The following is a 19,922-nucleotide window of genomic DNA, read 5'->3' as shown; positions in this document are numbered from 1 at the left end:
TCCTAAAATTGGAAACAATCTACTCCCATCTTCACATCAATTTAAGAAGACTGGAATGAGGCCAGGTACAGTAGCTCACACCTGTAATCCCAGCACTTTGGGAGGTCATGGCAGGAGGGTTGCTTGAGTCCAGGAGTTTGAAGCCAGCCTGGGCAATACAGTGAGACCCTGTCTCTATAAAAAAGAATTTTAAAAATTACCCAGGTATGGTGGTGCGTGCCTGTAGTACCAGCTACTCAGGAGGCTGAAGTGGGAGGATCACCTGAGCCAAGGAATTTGAGGCAGCAGTGAGCTGACTGTGCCCTTGCACTATAGCCTGGGAGACAAGACTGTATATCAAAGAAAAACAGAAAAGACGTGGATGAGAAATCTTATTTGACTCTACTTCATTTAAGTCCTAAAGCAAGAGTATTCACTGCCAATTCTTTTATTTTAAAAAATCAGGAAATGTTATATATTTGTGATTAGTAAAATGATGCTTCTGTTATAATATGCTGTAGGACATTATTGAAGTTCTTCCTTATTACAACCACTATGAACATTGCCTTGTCACTCTATATCCCACATCAGTGCTCCACGAAAGTGCTCTGTTTCAATCATGCCATGAGATGATCACCATTAGTAGCAGCACTGCCACTACAGTTTTCTTTAACATTATGTGCCATGTATTTTCCATCTCTGCAACTCTAATAGGGATGTGTTTTGCCTAGATTATGTTTGATCCATATAACAGTCCTGCAAGCATGTTACCATCTAGTTTACTGATAAGGAACTGAGTCCCAGATAGGTCCAATGACCTGCCAGTGGTAATAATACATGCCTTACAGGGTGGCTTTGAGGATTTAAAAAGATCATAGTAAGTAACTGTCACATTGGAGATAAACATTGGTTCTCTCCTCCATTCTCCCAGGTGTTCAATTAATGTTTACAGATTATAAAAATGAAAATATAGGACATGGGGCTTTCTTAGGTAGATGTTTTGCATCTTCACCAAAAATCTCTGCTTTATAAGTTTAGCCATTGTTTTTTGCAACAACATATTGTAAGGTTTCAGAAAGGTAATTAGTTCAAAGATTCCTCTACCAAACTCTTCATTTATGACCAAAAATGACATTGAAATGACTCACATAAAATTATTTTACTATAAAAGATAAATTTACACTTCCCTCTTTCAGAAAAGGAGTAATTCCAGTATGAAGCACTTCATAAAATATTTCTTTATTCTAACATACTGCCTGAGACAAGTGAATATGGGATGACTAAATGGATCTAGGGTCTATGGTGATTGGTGATGAGAACAGAAATATAGCCTTTGAAAACTTCCTGACTTATATTTTCCCACATACATCAATCAGAGCAACAACTCAATAATTTCAATTATATTTTAAATATATTCCTTTTAAAAGATGCAATTATTTCAGAGAAAAGACAATAATACAAGCATCAGTGGTCACCACTCTTGGTTTTTTATGGATGAGGATCTTCTGAAAATGCTTGAAAATTGTGGGGTTTTGACTATATTAAAAAACAGAAAGATTTCTTGAGAATTCAGGCACCAGGGTAAATTGTAAATAGCAAGCACTAGATTTGATTCTGTGTTTTCTCTGCCTTGATTTTTTTCTGTATCTCCAGCAACTTATTTTGTAGTAAATTATATTGACCTTAACAGTTATTTACTGTTTCTACTATTCTTCTCCTCAGGAATATTATAAATTTTTCTCTATACACTTTTTTTTTTTTTTCCAGAACTGGTTACTATTCTTTTTTTTTTTTTTTTTTAATTATACTTTAAGTTCTAGGGTACATGTGCATAACGTGCAGGTTTGTTACATATGTATACTTGTGCCATGTCGGTGTGCTGCACCCATCTCCATACACTGTTACTTAGGTTAAGGACATCACAGAGAGAGCAAAAGGGATGGGAAAAATGATCTGTGCATCCCCACGTCCTCAGAGTGTTAAGTCTGCATAGTATTTATGACACACCTATTAAGTGCTCTTCACTACAACAGTGAGGAGAGAATCAGCCTTATACACTAGCCTCATGTATACTCATGGATGGTGGCTACACTGGTGTGAAGGTTTGTGAGTTTAGCTTACCCAGGCCAAACTCACATTTGGGCTTTATTATGAGGGCCTCCTCACTGTGGGGATTCCCCTGACCAAGCTGAACTTTGCAATGGGATACAGACATGAAGACTCGAGAGCTGAGAGTTGATACTGGGATTATAACCTCTCCTGGAACGTCCAGCCTGCTGTTTTGGCAATGAGAGTCTGATAATAATGGTTACTAATTATTGATGGCTTAGCAGGGGCCAGCTACTATCTATATTATTTCAAATTATCCTATCAAGCACTCAAGGTAAATTGTTCCCATTGTAAAGAAGAGAAAACTGAGACTTAAAATGTTAAATAATTCAGGCTGGGCACAGTGGCTCATGCCTGTAATCCCAGCACTTTGGGAGGCCGAGGTGGGCGGATCACTTGAGACCAGGAGTTTGAGACCAGCCCAGCCAACATGGTGAAACCCCATCTCTACCAAAAATACAAAAGTTAGTTGGGCATGGTGGTATGTGCCTGAAATCCCAGCTATTCTGGAGGCTGAGGTACAAGAATCACTTGAGCCCAGGAGGCGGAGGTGGCAGTGAGCCAAGATTGTGCCACTGCACTCCAGCCTGAGCAACAGAGCGAGACTCTGTTTCAAAATACATATATAAAATAATGATAAAATGTTAAATAATTTGTCCAGGAAAATACAACTACTAGATAGCACAGAAGGATTGGAATCCAAGATATTCTAACATACAGCATATACTTATTCTACTATCCACGCTGCCTCTCACTTACCTAGAGATTTTGAATTATTTAAGGATTAAGAAAGGAGGACTTAAAGGTTGAAAAATCAGTGAGATCTGGGTCACATGTACTCTGAAAATGCTACTGTCACGCAAGAACATGAGCCAAGCATCAGCTCATCAATAATGATTATCTAATATGAGGAGGGCACTAGCAGGATTACAAATAAGTACTCTTATAATAGTCAACTTCCTTCAATACTTTCTTTATCCTGTCACATACCCAGTAGAAACATTCTTTTCCTAGTGCTTATTTTTGAGAATGTTTGCAGGAGTCGAGGAGCCTAAGAATAGACTGAACTAAACCCTTATGTTCCATGGCAATTAAAAAAACCCAGTTAACCATAAAGGTCTGATCAGATGTTCATAGCATATTTTCTCATTTTTTGCAGACTTCTGTTTTTAGGCAAGTTTACTGGAACAAAATTCATTCAGAGCTGGGTAAACCACAGCTTTTGCAAAATGCAGCATTAGCATGATGCAGAGAAGTGTGTAGGCAAAGAACACAGCATCCCTGGAAACCCCATCACTTCCTCTTTGGTATATTTAACATAGGGAGGTAGAAGCTGGCTCATCCACGACAGCAAATAAAATTTGCTAAGCAACTCCAAAGCTGTAGTTCTCCAGGCTCAGTATAATTGGGATCTCCCTACGCTGTTTTTCTGCATCTCTATTCTATTTATCACAGTACTTTAGCAATTAAAATAGTCAACACGATATCTCTATTTTAGAAGGAAGTCCTATCATGCTTAAAATCCTCAATGGTGCCTGCTGCCTATAGCACCAACTCCAATCTTTAGCTTTGCATCCAGTTCCCTTCACAAACTCTTGCCCTTCACTTGACTCATTTCCCACCCCTCCTCACTCACCCACTGCTCTAGATTTATGAAGACATCTTCTACTCCTCAAACTATGTACTTTCATGAATTCTAATTTGTTCTTTTCCCAATTCCTAGCTTTTCAAGGCCTAGTTTAAATGCCTCTATCCATGTGAAGCCATTGTCACCTGACTATGAGCTCCTTGATGCAAGGAACTGTGTCCTGTCCACATTATTTTCCTGACATGAAGTGGGCAGTCAGAGCTTCTTATTGAAATAAGACATCTCCTTGTAAGCCAAGTGTGTGATACAGCGATGATGCCATTGCAATAAGGTTGCTGAGGTTTTCCAGGCAGCCCTACCATGGACTTGTATGTATTCCATTCTTGGGTGGGAGGAAATCCACTGGGGATTTCTATTAGTAAGGATACTATTAGTAAGATTTTCCATGGCTCTTATTCTCCAGGATAAATGGTACCAATTTCTTAAGCTTCCGTTTCCTTTACAACCACATGTCTTCACTTTCTAAGGCCAAATCAAAGCATACATTGAGGAGGAAGCTGAGCATGCTGTAGAAAAGGGGGCCCTCTCATACCATTCATCTGCCACCCCTCCAGACTCTCTATCAGACAGAAAAGAACTATTCATCATGTTGTATACCCTGGGTGGTATCTACTTTTGCACAGAAATTGTATATTCTAACTGAATGATACAATAACAACAGCAATATTCATGCAGGCTAAGGCTCTACAATGACTATGGAATCTCTCATACCAAATCCAGACTAAAAGGTAGACCACATTCTAAGTGACTCATTGTAAACAAATCTTACTTTATCTCACAGATGTATTTTGCAAATCAATTTACACACAATTTGTCTTTTTACACATGCTAGTAGAAATGTCTGTGTAAGCTGAATGAGACATAAGGTTGTTGAGTGTGTTAGTGAAGCTTGTAAATGTGTTCAAACCTCAGGAAAAGCTCTCAGCAAATTCCCAGCAGAAAAAAAATATGCATCTGCCATGGGTCTTACAGAAAAGCCAGACACTAACATAAGTTGCCTCTAGAGGAAATAACATATCTGAATAAAAAATGAGAAGATCATCCTCTAAAGAAAATGAGGAGGTGTCACAGATGCCCCATGGTCATAAACCTAGTTTTACATGTAATTAAAAAAAGGAAAGGAACAAATTCTTTAAATTTTTTTTTTTTTAATTTCAATAGGTTTTTGGGGAACAGTTGGTGTTTGGTTACATGAATAAGTTCTTTAGTGGTGATTTCTGAGATTCTGGTGCACCCATCAACCGAGAAGTATATACACTGTACCCAGTGTGCAGTCTTTTATTCTTTACCACCCCCCATCCTTTCCCTTGAGTCCCCAAAGTCCCATGTATCATTCTTATGCATTTGTGTCTTCATAGCTTAGCTCCCACATGTGGATGAGAACATACAATGTTTGGTTTTCCATTCCTGAGTTAATTCATTTAGAATGATGGTCTGCAATTACATCCAGGTTGCTGTGAATGCCATTATTTGTTCCTTTTTGTGGCTGAGTAATATTCCATTCCATATATATATATATATATAAATCACACTTTCTTTATCCATCATTGATTGATGGGCATTTGGGCTGGTTCCATAGTTTTGCAATTGCAAATTGTGCTGCTAAACATGAGTGTGCAAGTATCTTTTTCATATAATGACTTCTTTTCCTCTGGGTAGATACCTAGTAGTGAGATTGCTGGATTAAATGGTAGATCTGCTTTTAGTTCTTTAAAGATTCTCTATACTGCTTTCTGCAGTGCTTGTATTAGTTTACATTCCCACCAACAGTGTAAAAGTGTTCCCTTTTACTGCATCCCTGCCAACGTCTATTTTTTTATTTTTTTATTTTTGAGTATAGCCATTCTTGCAGGAGTGAGGTGGCAGCACACTGTGCTTTTGATTTGCATTTCCCTCATTATTAGTGATGTTGAGCATTTTTCCATATGCTTGTTGGCCATCTATATATCTTTTTTTGAAAATTATCCTTTCATTTCCTTAGCCCCCTTTTTGATGGGATTGTTTGTAATTTTCTTGCTGATTTATTTGAGTTCTTAGATTCTGGATATTAGTCCTTTGTCAGATGTATAGATTGTAAAGATTTTCTCCCATTCTGTGGGTTGTCTGTTAACTCTGCTGATGATTTCTTTTGTTGTGCAGAAGCTTTTTAGTTTAATTAAGTCCCATCTGTTTATCTTTGTTTTTTGTTGCATTTGCTTTTGGGTTCTTGGTCATGAAGTCTTTGCCTAAGCCAGACAGGGACCCACCTGAGCAGGCAGTCTGTCCGTTCTCAGATCTCAACCACCGTGTTGGGAGATCCACTGCTCTCTTCAAAGCTGTCAGACAGGGTCGTTCGCGTCTGCACCGGCCCCCGCTGCTTCCCCTGTTGTTTTTTAGCTGTGCCCTGTCCCCAGAGGTGGAGTCTACAGAGACAGGCAGGTTTCCTTGAGCTGCTGTGAGCTCCACCCAGTTCGAGCTTCCCAGCGGCTTTGTTTACCTACTTAAGCCTCAGCAATGGCGGGCGCCCCTCCCCCAGCCTCGCTGCTGCCTTGCGGTTAGATCGCCGCAGACTGCTGTGTTAGCAATGAGGGAGGCTCCGTGGGCGTGGGACCCTCCCGGCCAGGTGAGGGATATATTCTCCTGGTGTGCCCGTTTGCTTAAAGCGCAGTATTGGGGTGGGAGTTACCCGATTTTCCAGGTGTTGTGTGTCTCAGTTCCCCTGGCTAGGAAAAGGGATTCCCTTCCCCCTTGCACTTCCCAGGTGAGGCGATGCCTCGCCCTGCTTCAGCTCTCCCTGGTCAGGCCGCAGCAGCTGACCAGCACTGATTGTCCGGCACTCCCTAGTGAGATGACCCCAGTACCTCAGTTGAAAATGCAGAAATCACCAGTCTTCTGTGTCGCTCACGCTGGGAGTTGGAGACTGGAGCTGTTCCTATTCGGCCATCTTGCTCCGCCCCCCCAACTTCGTCTTTTTAAACTGCTGTTGCTTTAAAGTTTGTTTTTTCTGATATAAGAACAGCTACGCCTGCTCACTTTTGGTGTCCATTTGTATGGAGTATCTTTTTCTACCCCTTTATCTGAAGTTTACGTGAGTCCTTATGTGTGAGGGTAGTCTCCTGAAGACAGAAACTTGGTTGCATTTTTATCCATTCTGTCATTCTGTATCTTTTAAGTGGAGCATTTAGGCCATTTACAATCAATGTTAGTATTGACATGTGAGGTACTATTTTATTCATCATGCTATTTGTTGCCTGATTACCTTTTTTTTCATTGTGTTATTGTTATGTGGGTTCTGTGAGATTTATGCTTTAAGGATATTCTATTTTGGTATAGTTCAAGGATTTTTTTCAAGATTTAGAGCTCCTTTTAGCAGTTTTTGTAGTACTGGCTCAGTAGTGGTGAATTCTCTCAGCATTTGTTTGTCTGGAAAAGACTGTATCTTTCCTTCATTTATGAAGCTTCGTTTTGCTGGATACAAAATTCTTGGCTGATAATTGTTTTGTTTAAGGAGGCTAAAAATAGGATCCCAATCCCATCTAGCTTGTAGGGTTTCTGCTGAGAAATCTGCTGTTAATCTGATGGGTTTTTCCTTTATAGGTTACCTGATGATTTTGCCTCAGAGCTCTTAAGATTCTTTCCTTTATCTTGACTTTAGTTAACCTGATGACTATGTGCCTAGGTGATGATCTTTTGGCAATGAATTCCCCAGGAGTTCTTTGAGTTTCTTGTATTTGGATGTCTAGATTTCTAGGAAGGCCAGGGAAATTTTCCTTGATTATTCTATCAAATATGTTTTTTAGACACTTAGATTTCTCTTCTTCCTTGAGAACACCAGTAATTTTTAGGTTTGGATGTTTAACATAGTCCCAAATTTCTTGGAGGCTTTGTTCAATTTTTTCATTCTTTTTTCTTTGTCTTTGACAGATTGGGTTAATTTGAAATCTTTGTCTTTGAACTCTGAAGTTCTTTCTTCTGCTTGTTCCATTCCACTGCTGAGACTTTCCAGTGCAGTTTGCATTTCTTGCCTTCCAGAAGTTGTGATTGTTTTATATTTATGCTGTTTATTTCATTGAAGATTTTTTGTTTCATATCCCATATCATATTTTTGATTTCTTTTAGTTGGACTTCACCTTTCTCTGGTGGCTCCTTGATTAACTTAATAATCAACCTTCTGAATTCTATTTCTAGCAATTTGGAGATTTCATCTTGGTTTGGATCCATTGCTGGTGAACTGGTATCATCTTTTGGGGGTGTAAAAGAATCTTGTTTTCTCATATTACCCAGATGTTTTTCTGGTTCCTTCTCATTTGGGTAGACTATGTCAGAGGGAAGATCTGGGATTCAGGGCTGCTAATCAGATTCTTTTGTCCCACAGGGTGCTCCCTTGATGTGATGTTCTCCCTCTTCCCCTAGGAATGGGGCTTCCTGAGAGCTGAGATGTAGTGATTGCTTTTGCTCTTCTGGGTCTAGCCACCCAGAGGAGCTGCTGGGCTTCATACTGATACTAGGGAGTGTCTGCAGAGTCCTGTGATGTGATCTGTCTTCAGGTCTTGCAGCCATAGATGCCAAGCACCTGCTCTGATAGAATTATCAGGCGAGTGAAGTGGTCTCTGTGAGGATCCTTGGTTGGGTTTTTGTTTAGAGTGTTGGTTGGCCTCCAGCCAGGAGGTGGCACTGACAAGAGCACATCAGTTATGTTCCTAGTTGCCCTAGGGACACTTGGTTAAGTGGTTTCTCAGGTGATGGGCAGGGCCATAGAGCTCCCCAAAGATTATGACCTTTGTCTTTGGCTACCAGGGCAGGTAGAGAAAGACTACCAGGTGGGGGCAAAGGTAGGCATGTCTGAGTTCAGCCTCTGCTTGGGCAAGGTTTGCTGCAGCTGCTGTGGGCTATGAGGGTGTGGATCCCAGTCCAATGGAGTTATATTCCCAGGGGGATTATGGCCATCTCTGCTGAGTCATACAAGTTGCCAGGGAGGTGGAGGAAAGCTGGCAGTCAGAGGCCTTACCCTGCTCCCATGCAGCCTGCAATCCTGAAGGCCGGTCTCACTCCCATAGTGCCCCCATAACAGCACCAAATCTATTTCCAGGCAGCAGGTGACTAGAGCTGAGAGCTTGCCCCAGACCATGAGCCTCTCCTTTGAGAAAGCAAACAGATTCAGTTTTTTTGGCATCTCAGGGAGCCTGCAGCAGTGATCCAGTTCCTTCAAAGGGTGTGAGGATTCTCCTGGCTTTCCTGGTATGTTCCTGAGGTAGTTCTTGGAGCAAAAGTTCACTATGTGAGTCTCCACACACTGCTCTGTCTGTTAGAATGGGAGCTGCAAGCTAGTCCTGCCTCCTATCTGCCATTTTAATCCTTCTTCACAATTTCTTCAAGTTTCTAATTCTTCTACTGTTTTAGGTATTTTTCTCAATAAGGACAATTATAAAACATCAAGACCAAAATTCAGAACCAAAGAAGCAAGCAGCATCTACACATTAACATTTAAATTAATAAAAATAAAATTTAATGCTGGGGAAAATATTTAAGATTTAGAACAAGTTAATTTCCTGGACAGTTTCACAAGCAGATGTATTTTTTGCCAAACATATTGAGGACCAGTGATTTTTAACAGGATATCTTTCCAGGGGCCATTGGTCTCCCTTCCTTTGTTCCCAAATAATTGTGCAGGAAGACTATCCAACATGGCAATAGGGAGAGTTCATGGAATGTTTTAAAATAAAAATTCCTTTTAGAAAATAAAAAAAACTTACCAAATTCAGGTTCATCTGGGGCCATAGAAAAACCTGATAGAAAGAGTCCTTAGCATATTTCAAATATTTCCAATAATACTACGTTCATTTTGAATAAAATAGACTCAGATAAAAAGTTAGTTGTCAGCTAGAGTTTGCACTTGGGTGGATACAAGTGTTCTTCAGGGAGAAACACAAGAATAGGCTCTATCATGGCAATTAAGGAATTATCATATGGTTCTAGTTTGTCAATATTCTGGTAATCTCAAGCTCCCAAATGTAGCCTAGAAAATCTAGAATGAAAACAAATCCAAGGCTATTTGTACTCACTTCCAGAAGCACATCCGTGTAAGGATTCTTGTATTCTTACTCAGTTCTGCCACCTCAAAAAATACCGCAGGGCATTGTGTTCCAAAGTACACTATACCCACGGAGTACTCTCCCAACAAAGGTTATTTATTAATAAAGAAATTACCAAGAGGGATTTCCCAAACTTATTTGACCATAAGACACTTTTCCCCCCTTTCTTTATATCTCTTGTTATCCTGAGGATGAGTGTTCCTAGAAACAGACTGGGAATGTTGTTCCATTAAAACAATATCATAAAGTACTTAAGAGTATTGGGCATGGCATCAGGCTGCCTAGATTTAAATTTTTCACATAATAGCTGGTGACCTTGGGCAAGGTACTTAGCTTTTCTCTGCTTTGGTTGCCTCTTCTGTAAAATGAACATAACACAATTTACCTACTGCTTGGGTTTATTTTCAGGAATAAAGGAGAATATGTATTTAGTGGAGTGCTTAGCACAGTGCTTACAATAGTAATCTTCAGTCAATGCTAGATCTCAACACTTTTATTATACCCAGTGGTATGGCTAAACCCAGTGGGGAGGTCCTTTCCAAAGGAGATATCTTTTGTAAGTCTGGGCTAGTCCCAGATTCGTTTCAGGACTCCAGCTATCTCTAGTTCTACCCTTTAGGCTTCCATTTCACTGGAGGCTGTTCATTTTCTTCTCTGTTACCGTGAATTGCATTTCCTGGGGCTTTTCCAAGAAAGACTTGACCAGAGCCTTAGGGAAGAAAACCTTCTTCCCAGATGGGTCTCCACTTCTAAGAGAGAACCCACTGCATTGGAAATCGCTGCATAAAGCTCTAGCTACAGTGAAACTTGAATCAAAGCCCTGCCATGCCTTTGGCTGTCTTCATGGTTGTATTCTGGGCCAGGGAGGCTTGGTGACTCCTGGACAACTCTTCCAACTCCTTACCTCTGCCCTGTTGTTTCTGTTAATAGGGTGTTTATGATAATGACAATACCAAAACTCTTTTCTTTTTCATTTCTTTTTTGGGAGTGGGGGTAGGGGAGTATTTGATGGCTTTTGCTTGATTATTGAAGTAACCCACACTTATTACACAAAAATCTAACATTATATATTTATATATAAGGTAAAAAGTGAATCTCTCCTGTAATTCCACAACCCCTGCCTCCCCTCATAATCCCAAGACTGCTACTGTCAACAATTTTCTTCTCATTTTTAATGACGTACAGAACTAGAAGCTCTGTACTCTGCTGGGAATACTGGGAATACTTCATTCTGCACCGTTCGCCTCAGGAATTTCTATTTATCTTTATAAAAGAAAGTTCAAATAACATCTTAGTGAAGTTGCTCTGACCCAGTCAAGCCATGTTGGTCCGTCTCTTTACCAGGTGTCCAAAGTAATTCGTACATCCTACATTCAGAGAACTTACCACAATTTCATTGCAATTTTTGAATTAAATGTCTCTCCTGCTTCAAGGACTTAAAGGGCCATTTCTCTTTCCTCTTTGGTGCAAGGCATCTGACACATGAACCAGCAGTCAATGCACAAGTATTTGTTGAGTGAATGAATGAAGAAACATACCAATAAAATATTTTTCTAAAACATAGACTTTCAAGCTCTATAGTAATCATGGTCAGGAGGCTCAACATTTACATTTTTTCTGGAAAAATGTTTCTTATATGTCCCACATTCCAACAACCAGGTAATACTGTTAATTCTCATATCTTTCATTTCTTTAGACCTGAAAACTCAAAATTCTAACTTCACAGAAAATGATACAGTTGGAAGAATTTGGGATGGATGGTAGGTTATTTTCTAAGTGCCAAATGAGCATTTTGGAGCATCATTGGCCATAGGCTTTGGGCACTGACACCAGAACATTCCAGGAAATAACATTTCAAATAAACAGTTTCAAGTCCAGTAAACCACAAACACAGAAAAGTACTCAACAACACTTCACAGCAAATAGCCTTCTGTAGACGGTTACTCGGGAATGACTGATTATATTTACAAAGCACAAATAACTCTTCTGTTAGATTAATTGAATATAATTTATGCTGAAGGCTTGAATGAAAAAGTGAATCTATAAGAGTGATGAGAGGGGAAGACAGAGAAGAAGATACCAGAAGGATGAATCTTAGAAAAATATTTCCAAATATCAGAGATCCCCACTGGACCAACTCTTCAAATTAACAAGCTCCACTGAGGGGCTCTGACATGCTGCACGACACATCATCCAAGGAATAACATCCAAAAGGAGTCTCATTTTTCTTGGAAAAAGAGATTGCCACAGAGCTTTCACATTTTACCAATTAAACAGATTGGATTCCATGTAATTAAGTAATATAATTATGAACTTATTTCTTGGCCTCAAGCCCAAAGCTGTATTTCTAGTTCAAGTATATCAGCAATTTTCATCCAGAATTCATACATTACATGCTGAACCTAGCTCTTCATATTAAAATATGTAGGCAATCTACAAATAGAAATCCACAATTTCAAAATTAAAGAGTAAGACTCAATGGGTGCAATCACGGTAAGTGAGGTGCAGAGTAGATACTGGGCATTAAACATAAGCAGGATATAGAAGTGACCAGGATAAATTTAAGACTTCTAAAAATTTAGTATGAAATTTTAAAAAGTGGAGGGGTCACTAGGTTTCTATCGTACAAGGGATGGTGACTTAAGTAGAAAAGGGAAAGGATATTTTAGGGATACATAAGAACTGGCCCTAAAGTTACATTAGTATAGCAAATATACAAAGTTAGGAGGCAAAGTAATCACTAATGGGGATGGAGGTAAACTAAATTATCATCTTCTCTTACATTAAAAAAATGGTACTGTCAGAATCATGCTTATTAAGTTATAAAAGTTAACATTTATTGACAACTTGGGTTGGCCTAGCCCATGTTCTAAGTATATTCTGTGAACAGCTTATTTAATTTTCAAAGCAACTGTATGAGATAGGAACTATTATTATCCCATTACACAGACGAGAAAATTGAGGCACAGAGAGGTAAAGTAACTTGCCTAAGGCCACACACCTAAGAAATTGTAGAGCTGAGATTTGAACCCTGGCAGTCTGGCTCCAGAATCCTGTGTTTTTAACAATATACTATGGTGCCTCCTCATAACGCCTACTCAAAAGAAATATTACTCTTTATTTTAGAGGTCTATTCACATCTTTATATAGACTTTCAGAAATCTTTTGGAGATTTAAGTCCTGAATTAAAGAGACTGGTCATTAGCTATCAAAAGCTACTGAAGTCGATGTACTTTGAGAACTGGTAAAAGATGCTCAAATCACTTTTGCATGGTATTTGACACTTGTCCATGCAATTGAATTCAATTCAGTTAACAGTGATTTAGGGTCCATGCTGAATACCAAAGAAGTAGGATTCAAAGCTTAAAGAAGATATAATTTTTATTCCAATCTAGCGCAAATGAAATACTCTGAAGCTTACAGCTGAATAGAGATGAGGAAAATGAATCCAGAGCATTCAAATGACTTGCTTAAGGCCCAAAATGTAGTTTGTGGCATAAAGTGACCTAAAGTCCAATTCAAATGGGTCTAAAGAAAGTTTTTCTTTTTACTCCACCACTGTGCTTCCAATCAAGCTGGTCGAACATACTGAAATAAAATTAATGTCTAAAATCATTATCGGTGCTTTTTGAAGAGGAAAAATGTTTGACTTTCTCCTGCTTTCCTCTAGAACTCACTTCATTCTGGACTGATATGAGAAACAGAAAGAAGAGATAGCCAAGGGAATATTTTTAAGAGAAGAGGAGGAGAGAATTAACACAGAATCTCCCAGATCTTCTGTGAAGGAATGTGTGATTTTCAGGTTTATTTGCTGGATAACTTCTCTCTCAAACCTTCCCTAGTTCTAAAATTAGATATTGAAATTATGTCTATATTGATAACTGTGTGTATATGTATGTGTGAAGGTTACCCACACCATTCTAAGAGCCTTAAGAACAGAGGAGATGCTTTAAACCTACATGCCCAGGTTTTACAAAGTGCTTTATAAAAAACAAAGTAGGTGGTCAAAATCTTTTCTGTCACAGTGTGTATACAGTGTAAGATTTCCAATTAGTTTGTTTTCTTTAACAAAATGACCCTGTATTCAGGTTACCTAGATAATTTTATTAGTTTATATTAGTGGTTCTCAAACTGGAGCAACTGCTTCCCCTGGCCCCCCAGGGGACATCTGGCAATGTCTGGAGTCATTTTTGGTTATCATAACTTGAGGTTAGGGGAGGGTGCTACTGGCTTCTAGTGGGAAGAGGTCAGGGATGCTGCAAAACATCCTGTCATGCATGGGACAGACCTTGCAGCAAAGAATTATCTGCCTGGATTCCTTATTGTGGCAATGGAAATCATTCTTTCTATCCTAGGTTACTCTTTTATTTCTATGATGGAAAAATGCCTGGCCTTTATCCATTGTCCTAATAGTCCGATAATGTGTTAAGATGAATAAGGGTAAGGAAGTAGGAGGTGCTGCTGATTTTTCTTTGCATTTCGTCATATTTTCCTTGCATATTTTTAGCTGGTGTGGTTATGTTTGCTTCAGTTTTATTTGCTTGTTCATTTTCCCCAGTGGCTGATAATAACATTCGACACTTTAGATGTCTGGAGTACACATGAATAAAAATTTCTTTAAGAGGATAAGTTGTTTCTTTTCTGGGAATCAACTGACCTCAAGAGGATCTTTGAACATACCATAGTAACTAATCTGTTAAGTATTTTGTGTTTTGAGTTAAATATGTCACTACTGAGATCCTCACACGTTAGGTAACAATTTTCTAAATATTTACCAAGATCTTTAATAAGTGAGAGTGCTTCCCATGATATAAAGGCTCCACCGCCATCATCCATGGCACCCTGCCCAACATCCCAGCTGTCCAGATGTCCACTGACCAGTACAACCTAGAACAAATAATAAAAAGACAAAAAATAAAACTAAGCAAAAATGACATCAAAGAGCAAACATTTATAGGTATTCAAAATATAAAAATGAAACTTTTATATTTTCTTTTCTATTTTTATGTCTTTAAAGATATGTGTCATTATTAGTGGAAAACTTGGTAAGAAGGAATTATATAAGGGGTCTAAGGCTATCCTAATAGTAATAAAAATCCTCACTTTGTACCTTTATTTATTAATATAATTTTGACTACTAAAGAAATTGGCTTATTACTGACAGATATTTGATAAATTTATTATATGGCTTAAAACCTAAATGACACAAAAATGAAGCTCGAAACTTCAACCACATTCTTAACTGTCCCAAATTCTAGAAGAAACATAATAAACATGTATTGAATTGATTTAAATGAGAAAATGAGAACACTATTTTTTAAAAATTGTTTTATGCATTATAGATTGATGTTGAATAAATAAATAGCTGGATTTCTAAACTAGATCCAATTGAACAGGAGAACTTTTAAAGAAAATTTCAACTGACATTAGTATTAAATAAATCTAGAAATTATATTACACATTTTAAATCACAGGTTTGAAATTTTTGTCAGGAAGTATTAGTAATTCTAAGAAAATATAAAAAAATTCACTGAAACTAAATTTTGTGGACACATTTCAAACAAGTTAAAAACCAAGTAGAGTGATGCCGGGGTATATAGAATATTGGTTTGAAAAACAACGTATCTTGATCATTATAAAACATACAAATATGGAGTCAGATGAATTACATATCTAAAGAGATTTTAGAGGAAGGCATAGAATAACTTTGTCAATTTGGAGTAGGCAAAGATACCTTAAACTGGACACAAAAAGTATAAACCATAAAAGAAAAAATAATAAATTATATTTTGCATTAAACATGTCACTACTGAGATCCTCACACATTTGGTTAACAATTTTCTAAATATTTACTAAGATCTTTAATATGTGAGAGTGTTTTTTTAAAATTAGGAATCTCTAGTCATCAAAAGACCCCATTAAGAGAGTGAAAAGGTAACCCACAGAAAAACAGAAAATATTCAGCATATATATACATATGAACAGACAGTTCACACAGAAAGATATGCAAATTACTAATAATTATATAAAAAGATACTCAGCTTCATTATCATCAGGGAAATATCAATTAAACCACATTCAATACATATTGACCAGAATGGCTAAAATGAAAAAGACAAAATATGCCAAATATTTGTGAGGAGGTAAAGCAACTGGAATTCTTGTACATTCCTAGTGTAAGTATATTCAACCACCCTGGCAAAACTGGCTTATCTATTAAATCTGAATGTACACAAAACTATGACGCAGCAATTCTACTCCTCATTATATATTCAACAGGACGTGTGTGTGTGTGTGTGTGTGTGTGTGTGTGTGTGTGTGTATACTTTAATCAAAAAAGATGTACTGGAATGTTCATAACAGAGTATTCATAATAGGCCTAACCCTCCTAAAAAAAAAAGAAAAAGAAAACTCATCAAATGTCTGCTGACAATAGAATGAATACATTGTGTTGTATTTATCAACGGGACATCCACAGCAATAAGGTAGAAATGGAAAATAAACAAACACAACTCATGATAAATTTATGAGTCTCATAAACATAACGAAGAATGAAAGAAGCCAGATACAAAGTAACACATGATGCATAATTCCATTTATATAAAGTATAAAAACACACAAAACAGGAGAGTGATTACCTTTGGTGAGAAGGGTTAGTGACAAAACTGAGGTATGGGAAACCTTTTGGGGTGCTGGTCACGTTGTGTTTTTTGATCTGGGTAGCAGTTACACAGGTGTACTCAGTTTGTGAAAGTTCACCATATACACTTAGGATTCATGCACTTTCTCTGAGAATATTATACTTCAATAGAATTTTTTAAAAAGTTTTACAGATTGATGTGTATGCACAACATGTACTAAGTAAACCAAAGTTGAACCAATCTTCTTGATGATTAAAATAAAAATTGCCCATTACTTTGGGAAAGCAGGACTTTCGGGTTAAAATACTAGGGTGACCCTTTGCACTGAATGATTCACTGAGCAGCTGTGGGATCTCCCATTGACTTACATACAGACCCAGTTTAGTATGACTTCACTGTAGTTACAAACAAGCACAATCCCCCAAACTAACAAATGGCTATGTAATGAACCCAAATGGATTGTTTCTAAGGGGGAAAAATAAAGAATAAAGAAAAATTCATGTTGCAATAGCAGGAACTTCTGATTCAGAAAGAAGTGGTGTAATCCCATGTGGGACAAACAGCCCAATTAGTCAACATTCTCATGACTCTCAGAACATTTTCCCAATGACGTTCCAGTGGATTAAAAGTGTCAAAATGTGCTTCAATAAACTTTTCCTCAGATAATACATAGGAGCAACTAAGTCAAGGAAGCTATTATTTTATTCTTCAGGTTTCTTTCAGAATAACTGAGATTGTTTATGATCATACTTCTTTATGTTTTCTCCATTCTGTAATCTACTTAATGTTACTTAAACTAGTAGTTAAAAAATTGGAAAGATGGTTTTTGAATGATAGGAAACTAAACAATATTCCATAGGATAAGGTCTTTGGTATAGTGCTATAGAAGAATGATTACATATTCTTTGGATTATCAGAGCTTATTTCAGTATATATTTTTTAATCAGAAAAAAAACTGGGGCAACAATGAAATAGTAGTAGTAATTTTAATATCTATTGATTTAAAACTAGGTAATAATAAAAAGGTACTTCTAATTCAGTAGCAATGTGAATGAACTTGAATTTTCCAACTATAAGAGCTTCTGCATACACTTAGAAAATAGCAGTGCAGGAGGTTTCACTCAAAATGGAATGTGGCTAGCATTCCTTAATGTTGCCTCACAAAAGATAACCCAGAAAAATATACCAACGCGCAAGGCTACTGAAAATCTCTCTTATGTCAGGGTCAGGCATAAAAGAACATTCGTTATAATAAACTTGGATCTGATTTAGACAAACAAAACAAAACTAGACTACCTAGAAATGCTATAAACTGCAGTTTCATGAAAAATATCACCTGATAAACGTTAGGAAAATGCACAGTCCCTTCACTGCCTCTGTTGCCAGATCCGGACTCCTTTGAGCAAAAACATGGCCTAGAATCAACAGAGAAGTGGGCACCTGCCAATCTGCCCCTTGTGTTGTGAGTCCTGAGGCACTCAAGGTACTGACCAATTCCTTTCCCACAACTTCCTTTTCACCACCATCTCTTCCAAATGCAGTATAGAGTAAAAAACTAGTCTGAAAACAACAGCAATAGCAGCCGTAAACAAAACAACTAGAAAGGCAGAATGGGAACTCTAGTTCTTTGAAAGGTAGGGTTTGTTATTTGTGAGGTAGACATTAGCCCTGACTACCTTGGGAAGAGGGCCTTGGGAATAGGAGAAGAATACACCACAGTCGAACAGAAATGCACTGGATGAAAGCCTGCTAGGAGAAGGAACTGGAATGGCAACGGCATACATCCACCCGCAGGCCAGCTGTAGGTCTGAGAGTGGAGAAGGACAAAATCAAAGATGTACAGAGAGCAGCCTGAGGACAAGCCCCTCTGTTACTGGTGCATATGAAGACACTGAGTCCAAATGGATCCACCTGATTATGAGATGAAAATGAGACATATGAAAAATATGGCAGTACTAGGGAGAGGAAACAGCCTTAGAGGACTTGCATTCTTATGAAAATGAGCTAATGCAAGATACTGAAGAACATTTCACGCTCTCTGGCATTCAGTCATGGTTTCCTTCAACAATTTTTATTGAGTTCCCACTATGTGCTAGAGATACTGAAATGAATAAAACAAGCAAATATTCTGCCTTAATTGAATTTAGATTCTGGTGGGAAGATGCAAAATAAATAAACACAATATAATGATAGTTTTAAGTGCAATAGAGAAAAATATCTTTATATCTTCAGTGTGGAGTAGATTTTTAAAACAGAATAAAAATTCAAAGCATGAATAGTAGATGTATAAATTTAACTATCATAAAATGAAGCCTTTATGTTCATCAAGAGAAATCACAGAATGAGAGGAGTTGCTAGAAATTAGAAGACATTTACAATATATATAACTCAAAATGATTTATATTCAAAATGGATAAAGAATTCTTACAAATCAACAAGAAAAAGACAAGCGACCCAAAAAGCAAATAAGCAAAACACATAAAGAGGTATTTCACAGAGAGAAATTATGAACGGACAGCAAACATTTGAAAAGATGACCAATTCCATTACCGATCAGGGAAATGTAAATGTTAATTAAATTCTTAATAAGATACCACTTTGCAACTATCTGGCAAAAAATTTAAAATCACACAAATGAGATCTTGGCAAGGAGGCTGAGCAATGGGAATTCTTATCCACTCCTGGTAGGAGCAGGAAATTGTTAAAATCATTAAGGGAAAACAATTGGACATATCCTTATAAAGTTGAACATATGTACATTCCACAATCCAACAATTCCACTTTTGGTGTAAACATTAGAGGACTTCTCATACCAGGAGACATGGACCAAAATGGTCATATAGACACATTCAAAAGTTCTCAAACTGAAAAAACACAAATGTCCATCATCAGTAGAATAGATAAATAATTGTGGAATAGTCATACAATGGACTATTTTCCGTTCAGTAAAGTGAATGGAAAATGACCTAGTGATGCATTATTAAATATAAATGAATCTCAAAACAAAAATAGGCAAAAAAACAAAAAATAGACAAAAGAAATAGAAGAGTATGATTCTATAATATAAATTTCAACTAAACTAAATAATATAATCTTCAGTAATATATACAAAGATAAAGATAGTATAACTATGAAAAAAAGCAGAGCAATAGCATACCAAATTTAGGATTGTGTTTATGTCAAATGGGGGTTAGGGCAGACAGGAGGAGGTGATCAGGTACGGGAACACAGTGACCTTCAAAGACACTGATAGTGTTCTGTTTCTGCAACTCAGTGGTGAGAACATGTGTAATCCTTCCATTACTAGTCTCTAGATTGAACATAGATAAATAAAGTCTTCCATGTGTGTGATATGTTAAACTATAGCAAGAATTATCAAAGACCTACCTTTGAAAGTCAAGGGGCTCAGACAGTTTTAGAAGTGAGTTCAACCACACATTAGATATCAGATTGATCTTGTTCTATTTCAACCGT

The 19,922-nt window shown here is 37.5% G+C and overlaps 1 protein-coding gene and 1 long non-coding RNA gene across 3 annotated transcripts in view; one reads left to right on the top strand and one right to left on the bottom strand.

The window, feature by feature from the left end:
- The window catches only part of CPQ (carboxypeptidase Q), a 502,032-nt gene that overhangs the window by 163,017 nt on the left and 319,093 nt on the right, over positions 1–19,922 (bottom strand). For both annotated transcript variants that reach the window (XM_030937692.1, XM_030937691.1), the window contains exon 5: positions 14,583–14,694. In XM_030937692.1, coding sequence (XP_030793552.1) covers positions 14,583–14,694 — 112 coding nt within the window. The remainder of the gene's footprint in view (positions 1–14,582; positions 14,695–19,922) is intronic.
- Positions 1–19,922, top strand: part of LOC115899642 — a 475,756-nt gene that overhangs the window by 450,342 nt on the left and 5,492 nt on the right. The gene's annotated exons all lie outside the window — the stretch shown is intronic.

The sequence above is a fragment of the Rhinopithecus roxellana genome, chromosome 9 (genome assembly GCF_007565055.1).
Source record: "Rhinopithecus roxellana isolate Shanxi Qingling chromosome 9, ASM756505v1, whole genome shotgun sequence".
In the NCBI taxonomy this organism is placed as follows: Eukaryota; Metazoa; Chordata; class Mammalia; order Primates; family Cercopithecidae; genus Rhinopithecus; species Rhinopithecus roxellana.
Note: the sequence above shows the minus strand (reverse complement) of the source record. Positions and strands in the feature narration are given on the sequence as shown.